A 20,059-nucleotide genomic window follows, 5' to 3' on the forward strand; every position below is an offset into this window, starting at 1 on the left:
CACAACCAGCTCTCTCCACCAGCTAGAGCTCCGCCGTTGTTTAGAAGCGGTGGCTGTTTGAACAGCGAGGGAGAGTAGAAATGAGATTTTGCATCGACATTTACCCTCATAAAAGGATCAGTTCCCACAGCATGGACCCGGCAACTGCACACGAGGCAGCGGTATGTTCCTTTTTTTTTAATGTTATTTATATTTGTTTGATCTTTGCATGGGCTAAGTATTTCGCTTAGCTCCGGAGCCCCGGCGCCGCATATGGAGCTGCGGGGGCTGCTCACGGACCGGCTCACGGTGAAAATGTGTGAAAAAGTGTTGTGATTTATTTACAGTTAACATGATTCATCTGTCTTGTAACATAAATGATGAGAAATCTTCCTCTGTGAAGGCGAGTTGACTAAAGGCTGATTTATGGTTCCGCGTTACACCAACGCAGAGCCTACGGCGTAGGGTACGCGTCGATTTAACGCAGAACCGTAAATCAGGCTTTAAGATCCGTTTACAGCGTGTAACTGAATGAGAGCGTCCGACTATCACGTTGAGCTGCGTGACATCGGACGCTCTCTGTCCACACTGAAACCGTTAAACTCGCGGCCAGTTAGGACAATCTAATACAAAAAAAATAAAGCCATGGAATTGATTTTGTCGCAGAAGCTTCTCGCATGGGACACGTTTTGTGTACGACGCAGCCGGCTGCTCTGGCCGGAGCGAGGCTTAAAGCTGATTTATGGTTCCGAGCCTACGGCGTAGGGTTCGCGGCTACACGCACCGTACGGCGCACGTCGCCGCGTACCCTAAGCCGAGGGCTCTGCGTCGATTTAACGCGGAACCATAATTCATGCTTTATTCTCCTCCCCTGCTACACGTCATTCAAGCAGCCAATCAGCGCAGAGCCTCATTATCATAGCCCCCCCCGCCCTGAAAATGAAGCACAGAAAAAGGCTTTAGAAGCGGAAAAAATAAAAACATGGCCCAGAGACTGAATTTCTGATTTATGTAGAAAAAACAAGCTTTAGATTGTTTTTAAGACATTCAAGGCCTGTTTAAAATATACATTAAATGCCATAATATGTCCCCTTTAAACAATTGTAATGATGTCATTGAATCGAAGGCTCCCAGGCAGTAGCATGTGGCTTCCCAACCTGTTTGAATGCAAACTCTCAATCCTGAAAAAACACTAATGATTCCAGAATGAACTGAAATTGTTTGAGAATTTGAAGTTGAGAATCTTTAGGCAAAGTTCATCCATGTGTGGGGACCGACAATTCCACTAAAGTGGCCAATTCTATGAGCTGTAGTGAAAATTGGAACAGGAATGAAAACAGACATATTGCATCCTTTACAAATGTAAAAAGGGTGTTGAGGTCCTTGTTTATAAGCTATGATTGGTTCAACCTTGTATCATTTATTTCCATGTGACTCAGTCATCTGATGTGAGAAATGAGCAGAAAAATCCCATTTCTACTAGCCATTCGCTCCCAGTACAGACTTAGCAAAATTGCTAGTAGTGAATCCGATTTGTTCCAGATAAGAGTCAGACTTCACCAGTGCTCCCCTTTGTCAATGATTCTTTTCATAACTTTCAAAGGCAGAATTTTCTTGGCTCAGCCAAGGGTTGTAGTGGGTCCAGATTGGTGACTTTAGGATTACTACTCTGCTTGTTGTGAATGATGTAGTCCAGTGGTTCTCAAATGGGGGTATGCGTACCCCTGGGGGTACGTGAAGGCACTCCAGGGGGTACGTGAGATTTTAAAACATACATATATTTAAAAAGTAGTATCCATGCAAAAATCCTTTAAAAATAAATATTTCATAAATAATTTAGGAAAATATAAGTCTAAATTCATAAAATGAACTTTATCTTCAGGAGTAGGCTATTCAACTTATTATCCTAAAACCGCAGAGTATCCTCGTCCCCAGGATGGTTCCACCTAACCTGTCAAATGCCACATGGCTTCACCTGTCAATCACTTGGACCAACGATGGAGTCGTGGTTGAAGCATAGCAGCAATATTTTTATGTTTAATAAATCAGTTACTGATGGCACAGTGCTCTGTTTTAGGTCTTTTTTTTACAACCAAAAGTGCTTTGTGCTGGTTAGGGGGCACTTGGCTGAAAAAATATTTCACAGGGGGTACATCACTGAAAAAAGGTTGAGGACCACTGATGTAGTCCTTCTGTCTTCATTGAGCTGTGATGTCCAACTCTCGATAGTCATTTACAGTCAAGAGTGATGGGCATCCAAGACCAAGGTTCTCAGTTGGAAAAAGGTGGAATGCCCTGTCTGGGTTTGGAGTGAGGTGTTGCCTGAAGTGGAAGAGTTTAGGCATCACAAGGTCTTGTTCGTACATGAGGATTAGGGTAGTGAGAGTTTCACAGGTGGATTGCTGCAACCTCTGGAATAACACACTCTGTTCCAGTTTTTTTCTGATAAAGGCAGAGCTTAATCAAAAAACAAGGCTCTCCATTTAATGGTTAATCTAATGCCTTCCTTCACTTTCAGTCACAAACTGTGGCTAGTGACTGAAAGAATGAGACTGCAAGTTAGTGAGTGAAACCTGGGTTTGCTGGACTTTTCCTTCAAGGCATAGCCTGAGAATGCCTAGGTTTCCACCCCTCGAACAGCTGAAGAAGGTCTCAGTGGATAGGGAGGTCAGTTTCTAAATTCAGTCTGCAGCCACTGTGACCCGAAGAAGTGGAACTTAATGGATAGATGGAACCATTTGGAATAAGAACACAAATCAACAAAATATACAACGCTGGTCTTTTTCATTTCAAAACATTTTAATGTGGAAATCAATTATCTTATATAATCTGCAGAGCAACTTAGTAGCAAATCAGTATTTTACTTCAGTATATCAACAGTGTTGCTCAGTCTAAGAAGGAAATATATACAGTATATGTTGGAAAAGGCAGAAAAAGATGTAATAAGGCATGTAGCTGTTTTGGGTTCTCCCATGGGACTTATTTGCCATTAAAAAAATGTAATAGCATCACTGTTAAAATGTGATTTTAGACTCTATAACCTAGTAGCGGTTTAACAGGGGGGAAAAAAACCAAACAGTCAAAAATATACACTTTTGTGTAGACAGAATAATTTTAGTGGAAAATTAATTCCGCAGTCTGAATGGTAAGGAAAACCCATCTCCATCATGATGTCTAGTAATGTGTGCTAGCGGGACGATATTTCAGTGGGCGTCACTCTGAGCTCTTCTTCTAGTTGGTTACAGTTGGGATCCCCTCTGACTTTAGGCGTTGCTGGTATTTGGACCCCTGTTAAGGGGTTAACACACCAACACTCGCCCCGCTGGCCATGGGTGGACATGTTGCACTGGAAGGAGAGAAGAAAAACACAAACTAGACAAGTTGGAAAACACTGGAAAAAAATAAGGGGGGGTAAGGATGCACAGTGGGAAGCACAGGATGGATTAATGAAGCATGGCATACGGTGACCTGAGATGTGTGTGTGTGTGTGTGTGTGTGTGTGTGTGTGTGTGTGTGTGTGTGTGTGTGTGTGTGTGTGTGTGTGTGTGTGTGTGTGTGTGTGTGTGTGTGTGTGTGTGTGTGTGTGTGTGTGTGTGTGTGTGTGTGTGTGTTTGGGCATGTGGATGTTCTTGTGGCGGGGGGCCATTGGATGAGATTGAGAGCTATGGTTTGGGTGGGACGAAACTCACCCAATAACAGCCCGTCCTCAGGTCATACCCCCTACACACAACCAACAACATATCCACAGCTACACATGGATACACAAGACAGGTCCCCCACTTCAGAACCCCCCTCTACTCAGAAATTAGGTCGTGATTGAAGTGGACACAGTTTACGCCGCGCACGCGGGGCAACTGAGTAGGGGTCGACGAAAAGAATGAGGAGCTGGGGGAAAAGAAAAGACTTTCCATTTTCTTCCTTCGATGAGAAAGAACAAAAAAAGTGACAGTTACAGTAATTACCGCGCGACAAGGAGGGACAACTCCAAAGGGGAGCCAAGTGTTGAGGAGGTACAGTGTTCCTCCCTGGGAACTGAGGACTCCAGTCAGAAACAATGCTGTTGTTTGTGACCAGTGACGAAAATTGGCTGAGTGGTTAAGAGCCCTGCTTTAGGAAACTTTGGCGCCTATTCAAATCTTCTTTTCTGCTCCACTATCTCTGTAAGAAAACACAGGATATGTGACCTTGTTTGTCCTTCTCTGTCTGATTTCTATGGATGAGTAGAATTCAAATTCCCTCCAATCGGAAGCACAGTTTGTTCCTCGGCTTAACAAAAGTCTTCCCATGAAGTACGCCAAACCGTTTTATTGCCTTGTAACCTTGAGCTCAGAACCTCGTTGTCTCATTCATAATGACAACATCTCTTCACGCATGTGTGTTTGTGTGTGTTTATTTAAAAGCAAAGTGCTAAAAAAAGGAGGAGAGTAGGCGCTGAAGGTTTTGAAAGGCTGATACAGAGAATTATGTGATGTGAAAGAGTTTGGCAAGAAAAAAACTGGAAAAATATAGTAATCGAAAGAAGCAGATCTCAAAGAAAGTTCAAAATAATGACAAAAACATTGAAATATAAAAAAATCTCCAAGATCAAGTTGCACCAAACTTGCATGAGTTATACTGTGCATAACTAAATCAAATGATTTCCACTTTCCACAGCTTTTAAAATTGTCAATGTCAACAGTCAAAATTTCTTCAATAGCCTGATCATATCTGGAACTCTGAGTTTCTCCATGGTTTTATGTTACCATTAAAGATCAAATCACCACTTAATCACTGTGCTCTGTTGGTCTCCGTTAGCTAAATATTTAGAACTTCTCATGAAAGAAAACCCAATTAATATACATCACAGCAAACCACTGACTGGTGAAGGGAGAACAGTGGTCATCTTCTTAAAATACAATATTTTGCCGGGAAAACCTGTTTCTGGCATTCACATTAAAGTTTCTTTGACACTTGCCACCTATCTAAACATGTGTTAGCTAATCAGCTTTGGCTTTATGGCTGTCACAAACTCTTTGGGAGGGGTAAATGAAAGATCTGAACTTCCAGGATGTAATATTCACAGAATTGATTGTTAATTTATGCCTGGATAAACATCTAGATTGTCCTGTAAATTTAAGAAATGTATTTAACAAAATTATACATATAAGTATCACTCTTCACAATGTTTTTGATGATATAAAACAAGAATTCTTCAGGAATTCTTTTTATCTGAGTATATCCTGTTTATTCTTTCTCAATGAGTTTTGGTCATGTTTAATTTGTACTGTAGAGGAAAAACCAATCGATAATGTAATCAGTCAAATAACATCTAGTTCATTTTTCAGTAATTAATGGATTATTTTTCTAAATGGTCGAAAGAAACTCTCTCAAGTGAGATTAAAAGCTTTTTTCAATTTAGTCAATCCTTTTTCATGTGCAATATCAAAATGTGCACAAAAAGTGGCGGAAACAGAACTATTGTCTCCAATAGGTGAATGACTTGTTCAGTTGTTGGCTGCAAGCACTCCTGCATTCATGGAAATGAATACTCACTGTTTTGCACAATGTCGCACATTATGCTGCAGACCTTTGAAAAACTTTAATTTAAGAACATGACATGAATGGGACTTTTTGTGCGTCAAGAAAGCCAAACGTGAGCTCACCTGTTTGAGGTTGTACAGCCCATTTCTGTCACAGTTTGGAAATTTGAGCTCATACAGGTTCTCTAGTGGACCCCTGTTATCCTCAGAGGTAATTTTGTTGATCTCCTCCAAGACCTTATCCAGTTCCTCCTGACAGGCACTCTGACATGACAAAAAGCAAAGTTACTGTTGAGACCATATTAAAGTGGATGTGCAAACATGGAAAGAGAGTTAGGTTATTTTATCTTCAAGTTCAAAGGAGTTGTTCTGTCCCGGAGAAAGAATAGTGAAATATAAAACTTTGTTTCTGATGAAAACACCTCAAATATACACATTTACAGGTAAAGTTTCTCCGAGGTGAGTTTGGGCAAGCAGGAAGTTCCGCCAGTATTATTCACTCACATCAAGTCTGATGGAGTGGAATAATGAGTGGCTCAAGCGCACAAGTCAACGTTAGGACACAGCCACACACACAAGTTAATGTATAGATACTATGTACGCTGTCCATGTACACCTTACTGCTCATGGTACACACATATATCGTGTATTCCAGTGTACACTGTAACACACACAGAGTCTGTGTCTCAGGCTCCCAGTGGGATCAAAAGAGGTCCAGTCTTATGATTAGTTGGCTGAGGATAAGAGAAAAGGGAAGCAGAGGGCAAGGTCTGCCATGAACCTTATCAGACATCTGAACGTATGGATGGAAAGTACCCTCTTTCTCTGGCTTTCTCTTTCACACTCCCTCTAAAAGTCTTTGACTCTTTTTTCTTGCTGCCTCATAATGAAGACCTACAAGTCAGGTCATGCACTTTCCAGTTTCGGTGCAGCCTTGGTAGGCTGTTGCGCCAACGTATTAAAGGATAGTTATGGGATCGTTTTTGCTTTTCATGGTCTTTTTTATGCCACCAAATCAAAGCATGTAATATATGTCATGTATATAATGATGTTGTAAGAATAAATTGTGCAATCATTTTATAATGAGGTTTTTTGCCACTAGCCTTGAAGTGGCCATATTACGGTCCTTCTCAGCAATTTAATGTTAATCTCCGGTACCTCTGAATTAGTTTTACAACCAGCATAACTCCAAAAGCCTGTAATTATTTTTCAAAGTCTGAGAATCACAAGGAGATCCTCTTCCTGAAAAATACAGATTTGGGTTATGTGTTTTTTGAATGGTCAAATTACTGGAGAATTGCCAATAGACAGAGCTAATGGCTCATCAAACTGTGTAGCTGACCTGTTGTCAGTCAAACATACAATACAATACATTATCAATCTTGTATTTTCAACATTTCATATAAATTAACTTAATACCTCAGATCCTTCATTTGTCTCAAATCCTACATTTACCACATTTCTTCGGCCTTTGGTCATCTCTAAAATGATAATACATCATAATTAGACTGTAAAATCATACTATGCATAATATGGTCACTTTAACATATTTCCTTGGTTAAATGATGCTTATTGTTTTGCTAATTGCCTGCACTTTGATTATTTGACAGTCTCTTGATTCCACTTAAGCCATAACTTGGGTAGTAATTGCCTCCTATGGGTAGTTGGCAGACATTACCAATTCCTCCTAGCATGGGTTGGAAAAGTTCCGTGGATGTTGTTCTCAATTTACAGATATGCAGGTCTCCTGTTCTATCACACCCTAAAATCGCATTACTAGATCCACATGTGGGATATGGGTCACTAACAGTGGCGGCTGGTGATAAAAAATGTAGGGGGGGGGGCACTGGCGAGTGGGGATTACAACACAACTATAAACTCTACTTGAACATATTTTTTTTTTTGTTATTTTTTATTACATATCACTACATATACTACATATACATATACTACATATACATGTAGCATCTTTTACATAAACATATTTTAAATGTTTCAAGTAACAAAATAACATATTTCAATAATTTTTCAGATTCTTTCAGTTATTATATAGAGGTATTGACAGATATTGTCTGAAAAATGGTTCAAATATGTTATTTTGTAATTTGAAAAATTTAAAATTTGTTTTGTTGATGAGAAAATATGTTTCTCTATTTTTCTTATTTTTGTGAGGGGGGATATATATTGTTTTTCGGCACTACCTTGTTCTCTATAGCTGATATAACATGCATTACTCCTATGTGGCATAGATAAAGTTCTTATTTTTGCCATCTCAGAAAATTAAATATATTATATTTGGTGCCTAACTGTTTCCCAAGTATATTAGTGCATGTGTGAATGAATAAATGAGACGTAAAACGTACATTTCTTTGTAGAAAGGCGCTTAATGAAAATAAGTCCTTTTACTTGTATTAGTTTACACCGTAGTCTTGCCACATCCAATATGGCGGCGGCGTTGACGTATCGCAGTAGCTCGATGGGGCGGATACGGATAGATGTCTATGGCTGTAACTCCGTTTGTAGCGAGTGACAGATACAGTCGCGCGTCTACACTGTCAGGGGTGTGACTTTGATTGACAGCTCATGAATCAATCAGATTGGATGAAGAATGACAGAAAACACGCTGATTGGCCACGGGCGCAGAGAGCTGCGCCCGGAGGAGAGTCTTCGAGTAACCAATTAGAGACCAGCATGAAGTCACATGGAAGAAAAGTTTAAGAACATGCAATGCACACTCATTTGGCCGGCGCCCCTCACCATTGAAACCTATGTATTTCGGTCTGCACAAAAAACAACTCTGAATAAACCCAGTATGGGATGGGATGGCTAGAAAAATTAAGTCAGACACATTTTATGAGTGCACAGATGTGATAATTACTTTTTATCACGTAATTTATGTGTACTGTGTCTATAATTTTAATGGGGTGCCCTAGCGCCCCCTATTGACAAGCCGCCACTGGTCACTAACCTCATGGAGATGTTCATGAAATCATTTAAATGCCCATTATAGATTGGTAGCATTCAATGGATATACATGGTCAGCAACAGTTTTATTTTATTCGCCCAGAACAAATGAACAGGCCAATGATTCATGATGCAAATATCAAATTCTGAGCAATCATCTCCAGCCTCAGAAGAAAGAGGTTCATCAGACAAGGCTAGGTTTTTGGTTCTCCAATGGTACTGGTGAGCTTCTGCCCACTGCACAGCCTCGCTAAACGTCAAAACTAGATGACTGGGCTCAAACCAGTGCCGTGCATTCATTCCATCGAGCTTCAGTGTTTGAATTTTTGAATTCAGAGTGAATAACATAGGCTATGGTGGACTTGAGCAGTTTCAGGAACATTCATAAATAAGTTTGACTGTCACCAACAGCCATCTAGCTCAAGTTACAGAACATACACACGTATCAACATTATTGATTCATTGTTATCATAAATTCATTTTCCTGACCTGTATCTGCATGATATAGAAGTGCACGACCAAGTAGGTGTACATGTGTTCAGAAGGATACTTGGATGCAAGCATTGCCAAGTGTGGCCTGATCCCGCTTAAACCCACCTTTCATTTGCAGTTTATGACCTCACATGATAACCCACAACGAAGTGCATCCATGCTTGACACCAGCCGTCTGAAGGTCCTCCCACCGGCCAGCTGCTCAACCCCTCTTAATGCACACGCTTAATGAGCTTGACATTTGTATTGTATCGCCGAACTTATTATTTTTCTTGTTTTATCTTTGTTTTTCTACTAGCGAGTTAGTTAAATGAAGGAGAAAATGAACAAAAACATATAAGTGTTTGCATTAATGAGAAGTAGTGTATGGCCTCAACATGCACAGCCCCCTGGGCAGAAGCTCATTTGCATTAAAGAGGATATCTGTGGTTGGGGGTTCTCAAAGAGTTGTTTTTATATATTGTTTTTGTATAGCTGCATACTGTGAAATGTAGCCTATCCTGTCTGTTGCAACTGCCAATGTGAACTCACCATGCAGAGCTAAACAATATCACTTCTCATAGCGGAGCTGCTAATTTTAAGCTATTGTGGAAGCCAGGCTAACTCCGTTTTTAGGACTTCATACAAAATTTAAAAGGGATTAATAAAAGCAAAACACTGAAAAAAGGAAATCGATCTTTTTTTGTTTCTTCCCAATGTAGAATATAAATCTCTTAAGTGTGTTAATGCCTTTACAGTTTACTGTGTGTGTGTGTGTCTGTGCACATGTTTGAGCCAAAAAGTGCCCAGAGGAGGGCACTACTGTACCAGGCCCATATAACATACCTCTGACGTTGTGGCACTTCTGGCTTTGTATGGTCAGACTGAGCATTTCTCCACAGCCTGCCATGCACAACTACAACCCTAGCTCCACAAAAAGTTGGGACATTGTATAATGTTTAATGTTTAACAGAATGCAAATCTGAAAGAAAAAAAAGTGACCTTGAATTTGAAGGCAGAAACAAGTTAAAAAAAGTTGGGATGTTTATCACTGTGTAACTTCCCTCTTCTTTGAACAACAGTCCATGCATGTCTGGGATCTGAGGAGACCAACTGCTGGAGTTTTGGGAGAGGAATGTTGTCCCAGTCTTGTCTGATGTAGGAGACAAGCTGCTCAATATAAGGCTTTTGAGCTGACCACTTTGTTTTCCAATTTACAGTTTAAATGAATTTTTCCTCCCATATGGCTGAAATTCTTCTATTTTCTCTTATTTTTATGATAGTGCTTTCACCTGCATTTGTGAATGGGAAGATGGACTGTGATTTCCTGAAGTATCACTGAGACCATGCATTACAAAATGCATGGGCTCTACAAAATCCCACCGGCTTTTATTGTAGTGGCGCCTGAAAATGCTGTGTTTTTTTTTTTTGGCAGATTGTTTAAACTTGCTTATATTTACTGTTGAAAGACTCTCCACAATGCCCCCTTTTTCAAGATTGGCTATCTTGTCTGATCTATTGCTCAGTAAATACTACTACCTAGGAGGGGATTCTATTTGGTAGCACTTTTCCATACTTTTGTTGCCCATTTGCCAACTTTTATGCCACATGTCTACCATCAAATTAATAGTCACTTATATTTTACTTTAAATTGAGCTTTTTTAAAAAAAAATTGAGTTGTAAAGAAGATGAAAAATAAGTTAGGTGACATTTTGTTTTGTTGGAGCTCTTGTTTTATCTGTTCATAGCATACATAGTCATGTTAGTTTTGCCTAAAGGAATTATAGCAACTTGTGGATGTTAATGTCCACAAACAGAAAAAAAAATCATGCAATTTTGCACACATTCTAAGGAAATAAGTCACAAGCTTTACTTACAGATAGATTATCATAGGGGGAAAAAGAAAACATAAACTTTAATCCTGACCTTTGGTTGTTTCTGGATGCGGGGATCCTCCAACTGATTTGTTTTCATCTTGATTTTACGCCCATTCAGGTGTTGCCTTATGGCAGATTCCTGCCAAAACCAGGAGTCTATGGGAGGTCTTTTTGTCTCTGGAGTTTGTGTCCCATGCACCTCTGTATCAAAAAAGACAGGCAAAGCAACTTAGACAAGCAGTTAATACAATGCTTGTGTCCAAACAATGTGTTTTGAAGTTAGACTTTGAGTCAAAACATCATATAAAACTCATATACCATCTCATATTTGAATCCTTGTGCAACATTGTTGTAATAATAGGTCCTTTTTATAGGCTCTTGTCTTTCTCTTAAGAAGACAAAGTAATTTTGTATCCTTAAGGCATCCTGTGACCCTCATACCACACCTTGACTAATGCTACGCTGAACATTAAAGTACTGCAAGGGATTTAATTACCATGGTTAATTGTGAGGATCGGCTCTGCACTCCAGTTAACCCATGTAAGATCTGTAACCCTGGATTTATGACAATTCTCCTCCAAGCAGTTAGAGTTCGTTCATCATTTCATGAAGCAGGAGTGATAAAAAAAACACAATGTACAGGCTAACAAAGCAGCATTCAAGGCAGAAACAGCAAATGAAGCACTTTGTGCGATGACTGTTGATGGTAAAACCTGCACTGACATTTATGAGGAATCCCGGTCATGACACTTTTCAACAGGAAAAGTCAGGAAGAGAGTTAAGTCTTTGGAGTTGAGACTTGTATGGAGGCACATCTGATGAAGCTTTTACATGCTGACTAAGGATTGGGGGCGCGGTTGACGGGGGTACCTAACCAGACCTGCCAGAGGCTCCTTGGTTGTGTGTCTGTGTGTGTCTGTAATTAGTGCTGCAGCAAAACTCTGAGGTTGTAAATCATGTCTGAGCAGGAAAAGCACCCCCCCCGCCGTTCAGCAAGTCATCAGAGCTCCATACACATTTATAGCACTTACCAAATGTCTCTCTGTGTGTTCACAGTGTGTGTGCACACTATGCCAGGTGGAAAAGCTAAGTGAGTGTGTGCAGATGTGTCAGCTAAATTTAGTTTCTCACAGTTTGTTTTTTCTTTTGTTTTGTTTTTCAGTTTCTTGGCTACAGAATGTATCAGAATCCTCTTTCACAGCCACAAACATTGAATTAACTGATACCACTATATAGTGAACTTGAGAAACACCTCATGCATTTTCGATACAATTTAAAACAACAACAAAAACAGACGTGTAGATCTGATTTTTTTTTTTTTTTTTTGTAGCAACGGTTCTCTCATAATGCCTGAAGCAGGCACCGACTCATGCTCTAAGCATCTAAATCTTGTGAAGCACTTTGCATCCACATGAGTGACATGACGTGATAACGCTCAGTAACTCAGATAGATGGTGTTAACGGGCCCTTAATTATCTTAAGACTCCAATAAGTCCAGCAAACAAAAAGATTCTGTAAAGCTGAAGTTGACGGCTCAGACAAAAGAAAAAAAAGTGGGATGGGCAAACAAAGTGATGAAATTAAAGGATCTTTTATCAATCGTACTTGTTTTTTTTTTGTTTTTTGGGGGGGTTTGTGCTGACATGGATCATAAACAGAGCAGCTCAGGCATGTTTTTTTGATAGCTTCTTATTTTCTTAATCTTTCTTAGAAATTCTAAATTAGCTGGAAAGTCAAATCTCATCAGTAGTTAAGATTTGTTTCTTCTATGTCGAACATATGGATTGACTCTGTGGTGAACTGGAAGTGATTTTAAAATTTTGCCCATCTTGTAAGACATAAGAAACATGTAATTGACAAATTAGCGATTTTAAATTGTTGTTATCTTTCTCTAAGGGAAACTTCCAGATCTTCAACTGAGGAATTTCTCACATGTGTCATTTTTGCTGGACACACCAAGGAAGAACTGTTGCTCTTTTTTTCTGCTTGAAACAAACAAAAATCAGAAATAGCTTGAGGGACAATAACAATGGCCCTAAGACCCAGACCTGGGAGCTCTAAGATAAGTTGTTAATGGTTGTGTGTAATTTCCCCTATCAGAGGAATCTTAGAAGCTGTGCAAATAGCACTGAGATTTTCTGTCTGATGCGCTTCTATTTTTTTTTATTTGTACTATATGAACTCATGACAGCTCTGACAAAAAAATCTTGCCTGCAGCTGCCATGTAAATACTGTGTTGTTGATTCTGTCTCAGCACCATAGAAACTGCTTGTCTCAAGCTGTTGGGAGTGTTGGGTTTTGCTTTTGCCTTTAAGCAATGCTGTTGCAGTTCTATCAAAGCTTACAATGAGTCATTTCTCTCCAGCGTTGCTTGGTATTAATATATTTGGCCTGTTATCATAAACTGTCAGTACTGTATGTGCAACACTTGACTGGGTTTTATCACGCAGTTTCATCAGTGGTAAGTTACATCCACCACTAATAAGAGCGTGACATGCTAAATGTACTGTAATAAGTATTGCCCAAAATGTTGAACTAAAGTTTTTGTTTGAAAGATAATTTATATATATATATCTATATATCTATATATTTAGAGATATTTTATTATTCTATTGTAAACAACACAAATAACTGGTTTTACACCCCAAAATTTGAAATAAATCAGATACCAGTTAATCCAGGTTTGGAAGTATCTAAGGCCACTGCTTTGTTTTACAACTTACAATTTCTAAGTATTACTACTCTGCTAACAAGAGCATCAACTGTTTATGACAACACCCTGAGAAAACCCACTGTACTTATCAGAAAAATGGTTGATTTTTGTTGTCCAAACTTTATCTGTCAGTGGCTTCAAATCTAGAATACTTTGGTGCAGGGAGGAGGTACTGGGTGAGTGGATAGTACCGTGGTTCTGTGGCTGCAAAACCTAAAAGGCATTTGTGATGATGGATTGTAGTTGGTTTTCAGCAAACATGGCATTGCACATTAAGGCCACACATCTTAACTTTGGTCCTGCTGGTCTACGAAACATACGTTTAGCAGTCTAGTAGTTTATCTAGATACAACTTTACAAATGTAAGCTTCTTTTAGAAAGAATGAGCTTTTTACGCCCATATAAGAATATTATATTTCACACTGTAGACTTGTATCTACTTAGGTAAGCCATCAAGAATGTGTTTATAACTATTTGCTGGGGGCTGAGCTACAACTAGTTGGTTCACTCAGCTCTGACTCTGTGTTGTGTATTAGATGAAGGACAAAAGGCTTGCTCATCCGTTTGTAGTTTATTCTGAATAAAACAGAACATGTACTGGTCAGTCAGTACAAATGGGCTCCACCGGCAGCTCAAACAAAGTACATAGCAAAAAAATAGCACAGTACTTTAGCAAAGAGGCAAGATAGCCAACTTAGCTTGTGCAATTCATTGCAGTCTCCATATTCACTGCAAACATTGTTGCAATATGTCATGAAACTAATTTAACTACTATGTCCATGGGTCTTGAATTTATAATATAAACATAACATCTTATTATAACAACTTTTGTATGCAGGGCTGCAATTGAGGACCTACCGGGCATATCTTTCATGAATGGCCTTAATGAGTTCTCTCAAACTCAGGCAAATCTCCAAGCTGCCTTTTCTTTCCAAAATTTTAGAGAAGGTGATTTATTTTCAGTTACAGGATCAATTAGCACGGAGGAAGATGGTGGTGGAGGAAGTGCGGCGCCAGGAGGAGATGGCAAGATCCGCCAAGGCAGTCTCCCTCGGCAAACAGGGCCTGTGGACACGGTGGGAAGGTGTCGAAAAGAGGAAGTTGAGTTGGAGGGATGTATGGGCTATGGAGGCAAGGAGTTTGAGCTTCGCCATCAGAGCCACCTACGACGTGCTCCCAACACCAACCAACCTCCACCAGTGGTTTGGCGAAGACCCAGGGTGCGTCCTGTGCTCCAGGCCAGCCTCCCTCCATCACATACTCACCGGGTGTAAAACCAGCCTCACCCAAGGACGATATACTTGGCGCCACAACCAAGTCTTAAAGAGCCTTGCTGCCACACTGGAGGAAAAACGATCCAGCATCAACACCCTATCTCTGCCAACAACTACCACCTCAACAACACCATGGGCAACGGCCTTTGTCCGTCAAGGGACTACAGCTACCAGGAGCAACTCCACACCATCGGAGAGAAGCCAGCTTTGCCTAGCACGTGATTGGAAGATGCTGGCAGACATTGGCAAACAGCTGGTCTTCCCCTCAGAGATCACCACCACCACCTTGAGGCCTGACCTGGTGCTCTGGTCCCCCTCCCTAAAGAAGGTATACATCATCGAACTCACCGTACCCTGGGAAGATTCCATGGAGGAGGCATATGAGCGGAAGCATCTGCGGTATGCCGACTTAGCCGCAGAGGCAAAACACCGTGGCTGGAACGCGGAAGTCCGCCCAGTGGAGGTTGGGTGCCGGGGGTTTGTGGGAACATCCACCACAAAACTGCTGAGGGACTTGGGGGTTAAGGGCCAGAACCAGCGCAGAGCCGTCAAAGCTGCATCAGAGGCGGCAGAAAGAAGCAGCCAGTGGCTCTGGCTGAAGAGAAAGGACCCCAGCTGGGCCCCAAAGTAATGTGCCAGGAGGTATGCGGTCAGTCTAGGCTTGGCTCAGGGAATAGGACGCCCCTGCCACGCATAGTCCCCTGAGATGTCCACCACTAGTCAATGAGTGACTCTCACGGCTAATTGGGCTCGGGACGCAAGCTGAGGTCTGATCATCCTACAGCTGGCCGCCTCTGGGGAGGGTGTATAGTGTAAAGGGCCGAAACACCCCATGACCCAGAGGAGCACTACTGATGATGCGTCCCACAATTTTTCAATTCTTCCCGATAATCTCCTTCTTGACTACATCCATCATTCACCGACAAGTCCATTTGCATGTGCTCGCACAGGAAATCAACATCTCATCTTGTGTTTTTGGAATCTGAATTAGAGCTTTATAGAATCTTGGCTCCCTGGATCCAGCTAATCTTCATTTTAGCAGGAATCTTGTGGTCATTTTTGATAACTATTTCAAATTTGATGCAGTGCCTCAGTGTAGTAATTGAAGCCCTCTCTCTTACCAGAAACAATATCTTCAGCCTGATGCCCTTGAAAGGGTTATTCATGCTTTTATCTTTTCTAGACTGGACTACTGGAACTCCCTTTATAGTGGGATGGACCAGCCACTTCTTCGCCATCTGCAGCCATTAATTTAGCTTCCCGCTTATTAATGGAAACAGGACAGTGTGATCATCAGTGTTGTGCCTGAACGCATTCAAATGAACGCGTTCATTGAACACGTTAATTTCTGTGAGAATGTTGAACTGAACGCAACATATTTGCAAATAAAGAACTTGAACGTGAACTTGTTCATTCTGCAGATCACGAACTGGAGTGTGAACTGTTCAGATTATGTGAGTTTCAGCTTCACTGTTTAGGTCCAATTATTACGAAATAATCCTTCTCATTTCACCAGCGGGCGGCGCACACATTTAAAATACTCGACAAGATGACAACTTCACACTACATTACCCACAATTAGGGTTGCAAAATTCCGGGAATTTTCAAAGTTGGAAACTTTCCATGGGAATTAACGGGAATATATGGGAATTAACAGGAATTAACGGGAATAAATACGAAATTTCCAGAATTGAAGGTTGGCCCTTAACAGGGAACTTAAATATAGTTGGGGGAAATATATTGTAGCATAGTCTTGGCTAAAACAACCAGATTTAATACAAGTACACTCCTCAATCACATGCACACAGCACATTGCTTACTGCAGGGCTATTGAGGCCACGCCTCCTACAGGCACTGTGCATTCCTCCATCACATGCACACAGCTTACTGCAGGGCTATTGAGGCCACACCCCCTACATGCACTGTGCATTCCTCCATCACATGCGCAGGTTATTTCTTGAAGCCTGGAGGCCACACATTTGAGCTCAAAGCACAAGACTATTGAAGCCACACATTTGAGCTCAAAGCACAAGACTATTGAAGCCACACATTTGAGCCCACGGACTATATAAAGTCAAGTAAGTTTTGATAATATTATGGGGTAAATATATTTGATCTATAATGGTATTAATGTTTAACTTGCAAATATTAAATAAAAATGTATTAACACAGTAGCTAGCTAGCTGGTAAGTTAGATGCTAAATGAAAGCTATTTTTCATTTCATTGACCATTTAAAGGAGCATGAGGCTCCTTTTAAGAAATGAGACTCTCTAGCGCCACCCTTCGCCACGACGGCCGTTGGCGGTATTGCAGCCAACAGCGAAGCCGGCACGGGAGAACGGGGAGAACGGGGAGAACGCACATGCAGCGTCATGTGACGTCACATCCGCAGCGCAGCGCGGGAAATTTGGACCCGAAGTGCAGCACATTTTGCAGCACACAGCCTGTTCAAGGCAACGGAGAGATACACTAGAGGGCTCACTCTTTTTGGTTTGGAACGCTTCATCTGACATTATTACTAGAAAAATTAAAACGTATACAATTTTTTTCATAAATCCAGCCTCAAGCTCCTTTAAGAGGCTAGCTTATTATGGTGGTAGCTACCTCAAATTTGATGCTGTTTTTTCTGACTCCAGCAAGACGGTTTTCTGTAACCATTGGACCATGGATATCTGCTTATGACAAAATAAATATTTACATTTATGTTTGGATATGATACTGTTTGTTTAAATTACCCCCAATTTCCAGTTAATTCCCATAAATTCCCAATAATTCCCATAAATTCCCATAATTCCCATAATTCCCATGGAAAGTTTCCAATTTGGAATATTTCCAAAATTCCCCAGCTTAACTTCCCATGGAAAGTTTCCGGAAAGTTTCCGGAAATTTACCGGAAATTTTCCACCCCTTTGCAACCCTACCCACAATGCAGTGCACACTAGCATAACAACAGGCACCAGCTCCATGGCAACGGCGGCCGAGCCCGGTGCAGGCTTTACATGACCAGTGAAGAGAGAGATGTTGCAGACGCAGCGTCAGCGAGCGGTCAGATGATGCCTCTGCTTATGATTATCTGAGGGAATTTTACACGTCTCCCAAAGAGTCAGACGGTAAAAATCTAACCTTTCTGTGCAAATTATGTCCACCTGCGCTGAGAAAACAAGTCTGAGCATCTACCTCTTCAGCTTCACATTTGAAACGTCATGTGGAGTTAAAGCATCCGTCCGTTGTGAGAAAATATCTGCAAGTCCTTGACAATCAAAAACAGTCACCAGGAAAGACCAAGAAGACCCAACAGCCCCAAATGACCCCAGTCACACTGCTGCACCTTCAGGGGGTTGATATCCCAGCAACAGGTAGACAAACTGATAATGGACGACATTGTTGGAGATTTACAGCCTCTGAGTAAAGTTGAAAAGCCACTAGGACAAAATATGATTGTATACAGAAGGGATCTTCAACCCTGGTCCTCGGGACCCCTGTCCTGCATGTTTTAGATGTTTCCTTGCATCATCACAGCTGATTCTAATTAATGGTTTTCATCAGCTTGTAATCTAGGTCTGCACAAGTCTGTTAATGACATTTTTATCAAGGTGCTGAAGCAGGGAAACATCTAAAACATGTAGGACAGGGGGTCCTGAGGACCAGGGTTGAAGACCACTGGTATACGGTGAACAGTTTTAGGATAGGGTGGCGTTTCATTCGTACTTCTCACCTAAAAATATTGAAACTAACTGAATTTGAACTAGTTCAAAATGAAAATGGTGAACTATGAACGTGAACTGTTCATTTTTAAACTATGTGAAGTGAACTTTGAACTAGTTCATGAGAAGTATGAAATTGCACAACACTGGTGATCATATTACTCCAATATTGCATACACTTCACTGGCTGCCTGCTCTTTCAGAATAACGTTTAAAATTGCTTTCTTGGTTTTTAAAATATTCACATGGTCTGGAACCTCCTTATGTTTCTGAGCTCTTACATTATCATTGTCTTAGTAGCAGTAGCGGAACATATCAACCCTTTGCAGCCTGGAGCCTCTCGTCTCATGACCTCCCGTCTGGCTCTAGGCTGCAAAAATACCCGTCTCATTATCATAGCCTACACATGCCCAACAACGGGGCTTACAAGCATTACCAGATGTAAGAGCAGAACATACCCTATTAGAGATTGTGAAAGATAATTCTCAAATTTGTTAAAATATTAAAATTATTCTGAATAATTATGTTTACTTGCAGCAGGGTAACATATAATTTAATGTCCACCCCTATGATTCGCGTTTGATTGTATTTATCGGCACAACAGATAGCGGAAACCCACTTCATATATTGATATAACATGACAAAGTCCAACAAACCAAAAGAACAACAAAAACATAGCCTAATAAAACAAATACATTTCAGACATTGTAGGCGTTCAGCACCACGGAGCCTCCATATCACTCTGAAATCACCATCTGACATCCACTTCAATTAGTGACATTAGTGCAGTAAAATTGGTACGGCGGCCCATAAATTTACATACAAAGTATTGTGGCCTAATCACCACTACTTGAAGGTACTCGGCGAGCCTTGCGCTCCGCAAACTCGCCCGGGGGCCCGGGGATGAAGCGCTGCTAACAACGTGGTTCATCTCCCACATGAGGAGGATTAGGGCATACAAAATATGTGTCTAGGTTGGGCAATTTGGCTTTTTCTTGCTCCCTTTTTTCTTTTTCTTTGCATTTTATCGCTCCACTTTTGTGTTTATAACTCCCACTTATGTTTAGGCTGTAGGATTACTGCGCTCTGTTGACAAGTGATCCATGATGACGTATGACGTTTATAGACGGCTGTTGATGACAAACGATTTTACCCAAAATACATCTGGAGATTATACTTGCAATTTTTGTTTTAATCTCAACTGTGAGTGTGAAAATCTCAGCACAACATATTATACAATGCTTTATACCTAATATGAACCAAGTGGTGCCACAAAAAAATAAAAAATTAAAAAAAAATCTTGCGGGGCCTGCGGCCCGGGCCCCATTGGCCCGAAAAAACGAGGAAAAACATGAAAATGAAGGCGATTTAATAGTATACAGAAAAGGTTTCCCTTTTCTTATTATTAGTCTGCATGCTTTTTTCGTCCGTTAATGCGGCCCGAACCGCAACGTGCACCCATGCATGACATACATCGTTGGATGTGTTAATTCTCAACACATGTGGATCCATCCTGCCTCGAAAGGCAATACTTTTCTCAGTCAAAAGTGTTACCGT

The 20,059-nt window shown here is 40.8% G+C and overlaps 1 protein-coding gene across 1 annotated transcript in view; it reads right to left on the minus strand.

The window, feature by feature from the left end:
• Positions 1–2,759: 2,759 nt before the first annotated feature.
• The window catches only part of LOC133446100 (insulin-like growth factor-binding protein 2-B), a 33,522-nt gene continuing 16,222 nt past the window's right edge, over positions 2,760–20,059 (minus strand). The window contains exons 2-4 of the mRNA XM_061723880.1: positions 10,860–11,011; positions 5,622–5,762; positions 2,760–3,325 (exon numbers count right to left, since the gene is read on the minus strand). Coding sequence (XP_061579864.1) covers positions 3,167–3,325; positions 5,622–5,762; positions 10,860–11,011 — 452 coding nt within the window. The 3' untranslated portion in view covers positions 2,760–3,166. The remainder of the gene's footprint in view (positions 3,326–5,621; positions 5,763–10,859; positions 11,012–20,059) is intronic.

This window comes from Cololabis saira, chromosome 6 (assembly GCF_033807715.1).
Source record: "Cololabis saira isolate AMF1-May2022 chromosome 6, fColSai1.1, whole genome shotgun sequence".
Lineage (NCBI taxonomy): Eukaryota > Metazoa > Chordata > Actinopteri > Beloniformes > Belonidae > Cololabis > Cololabis saira.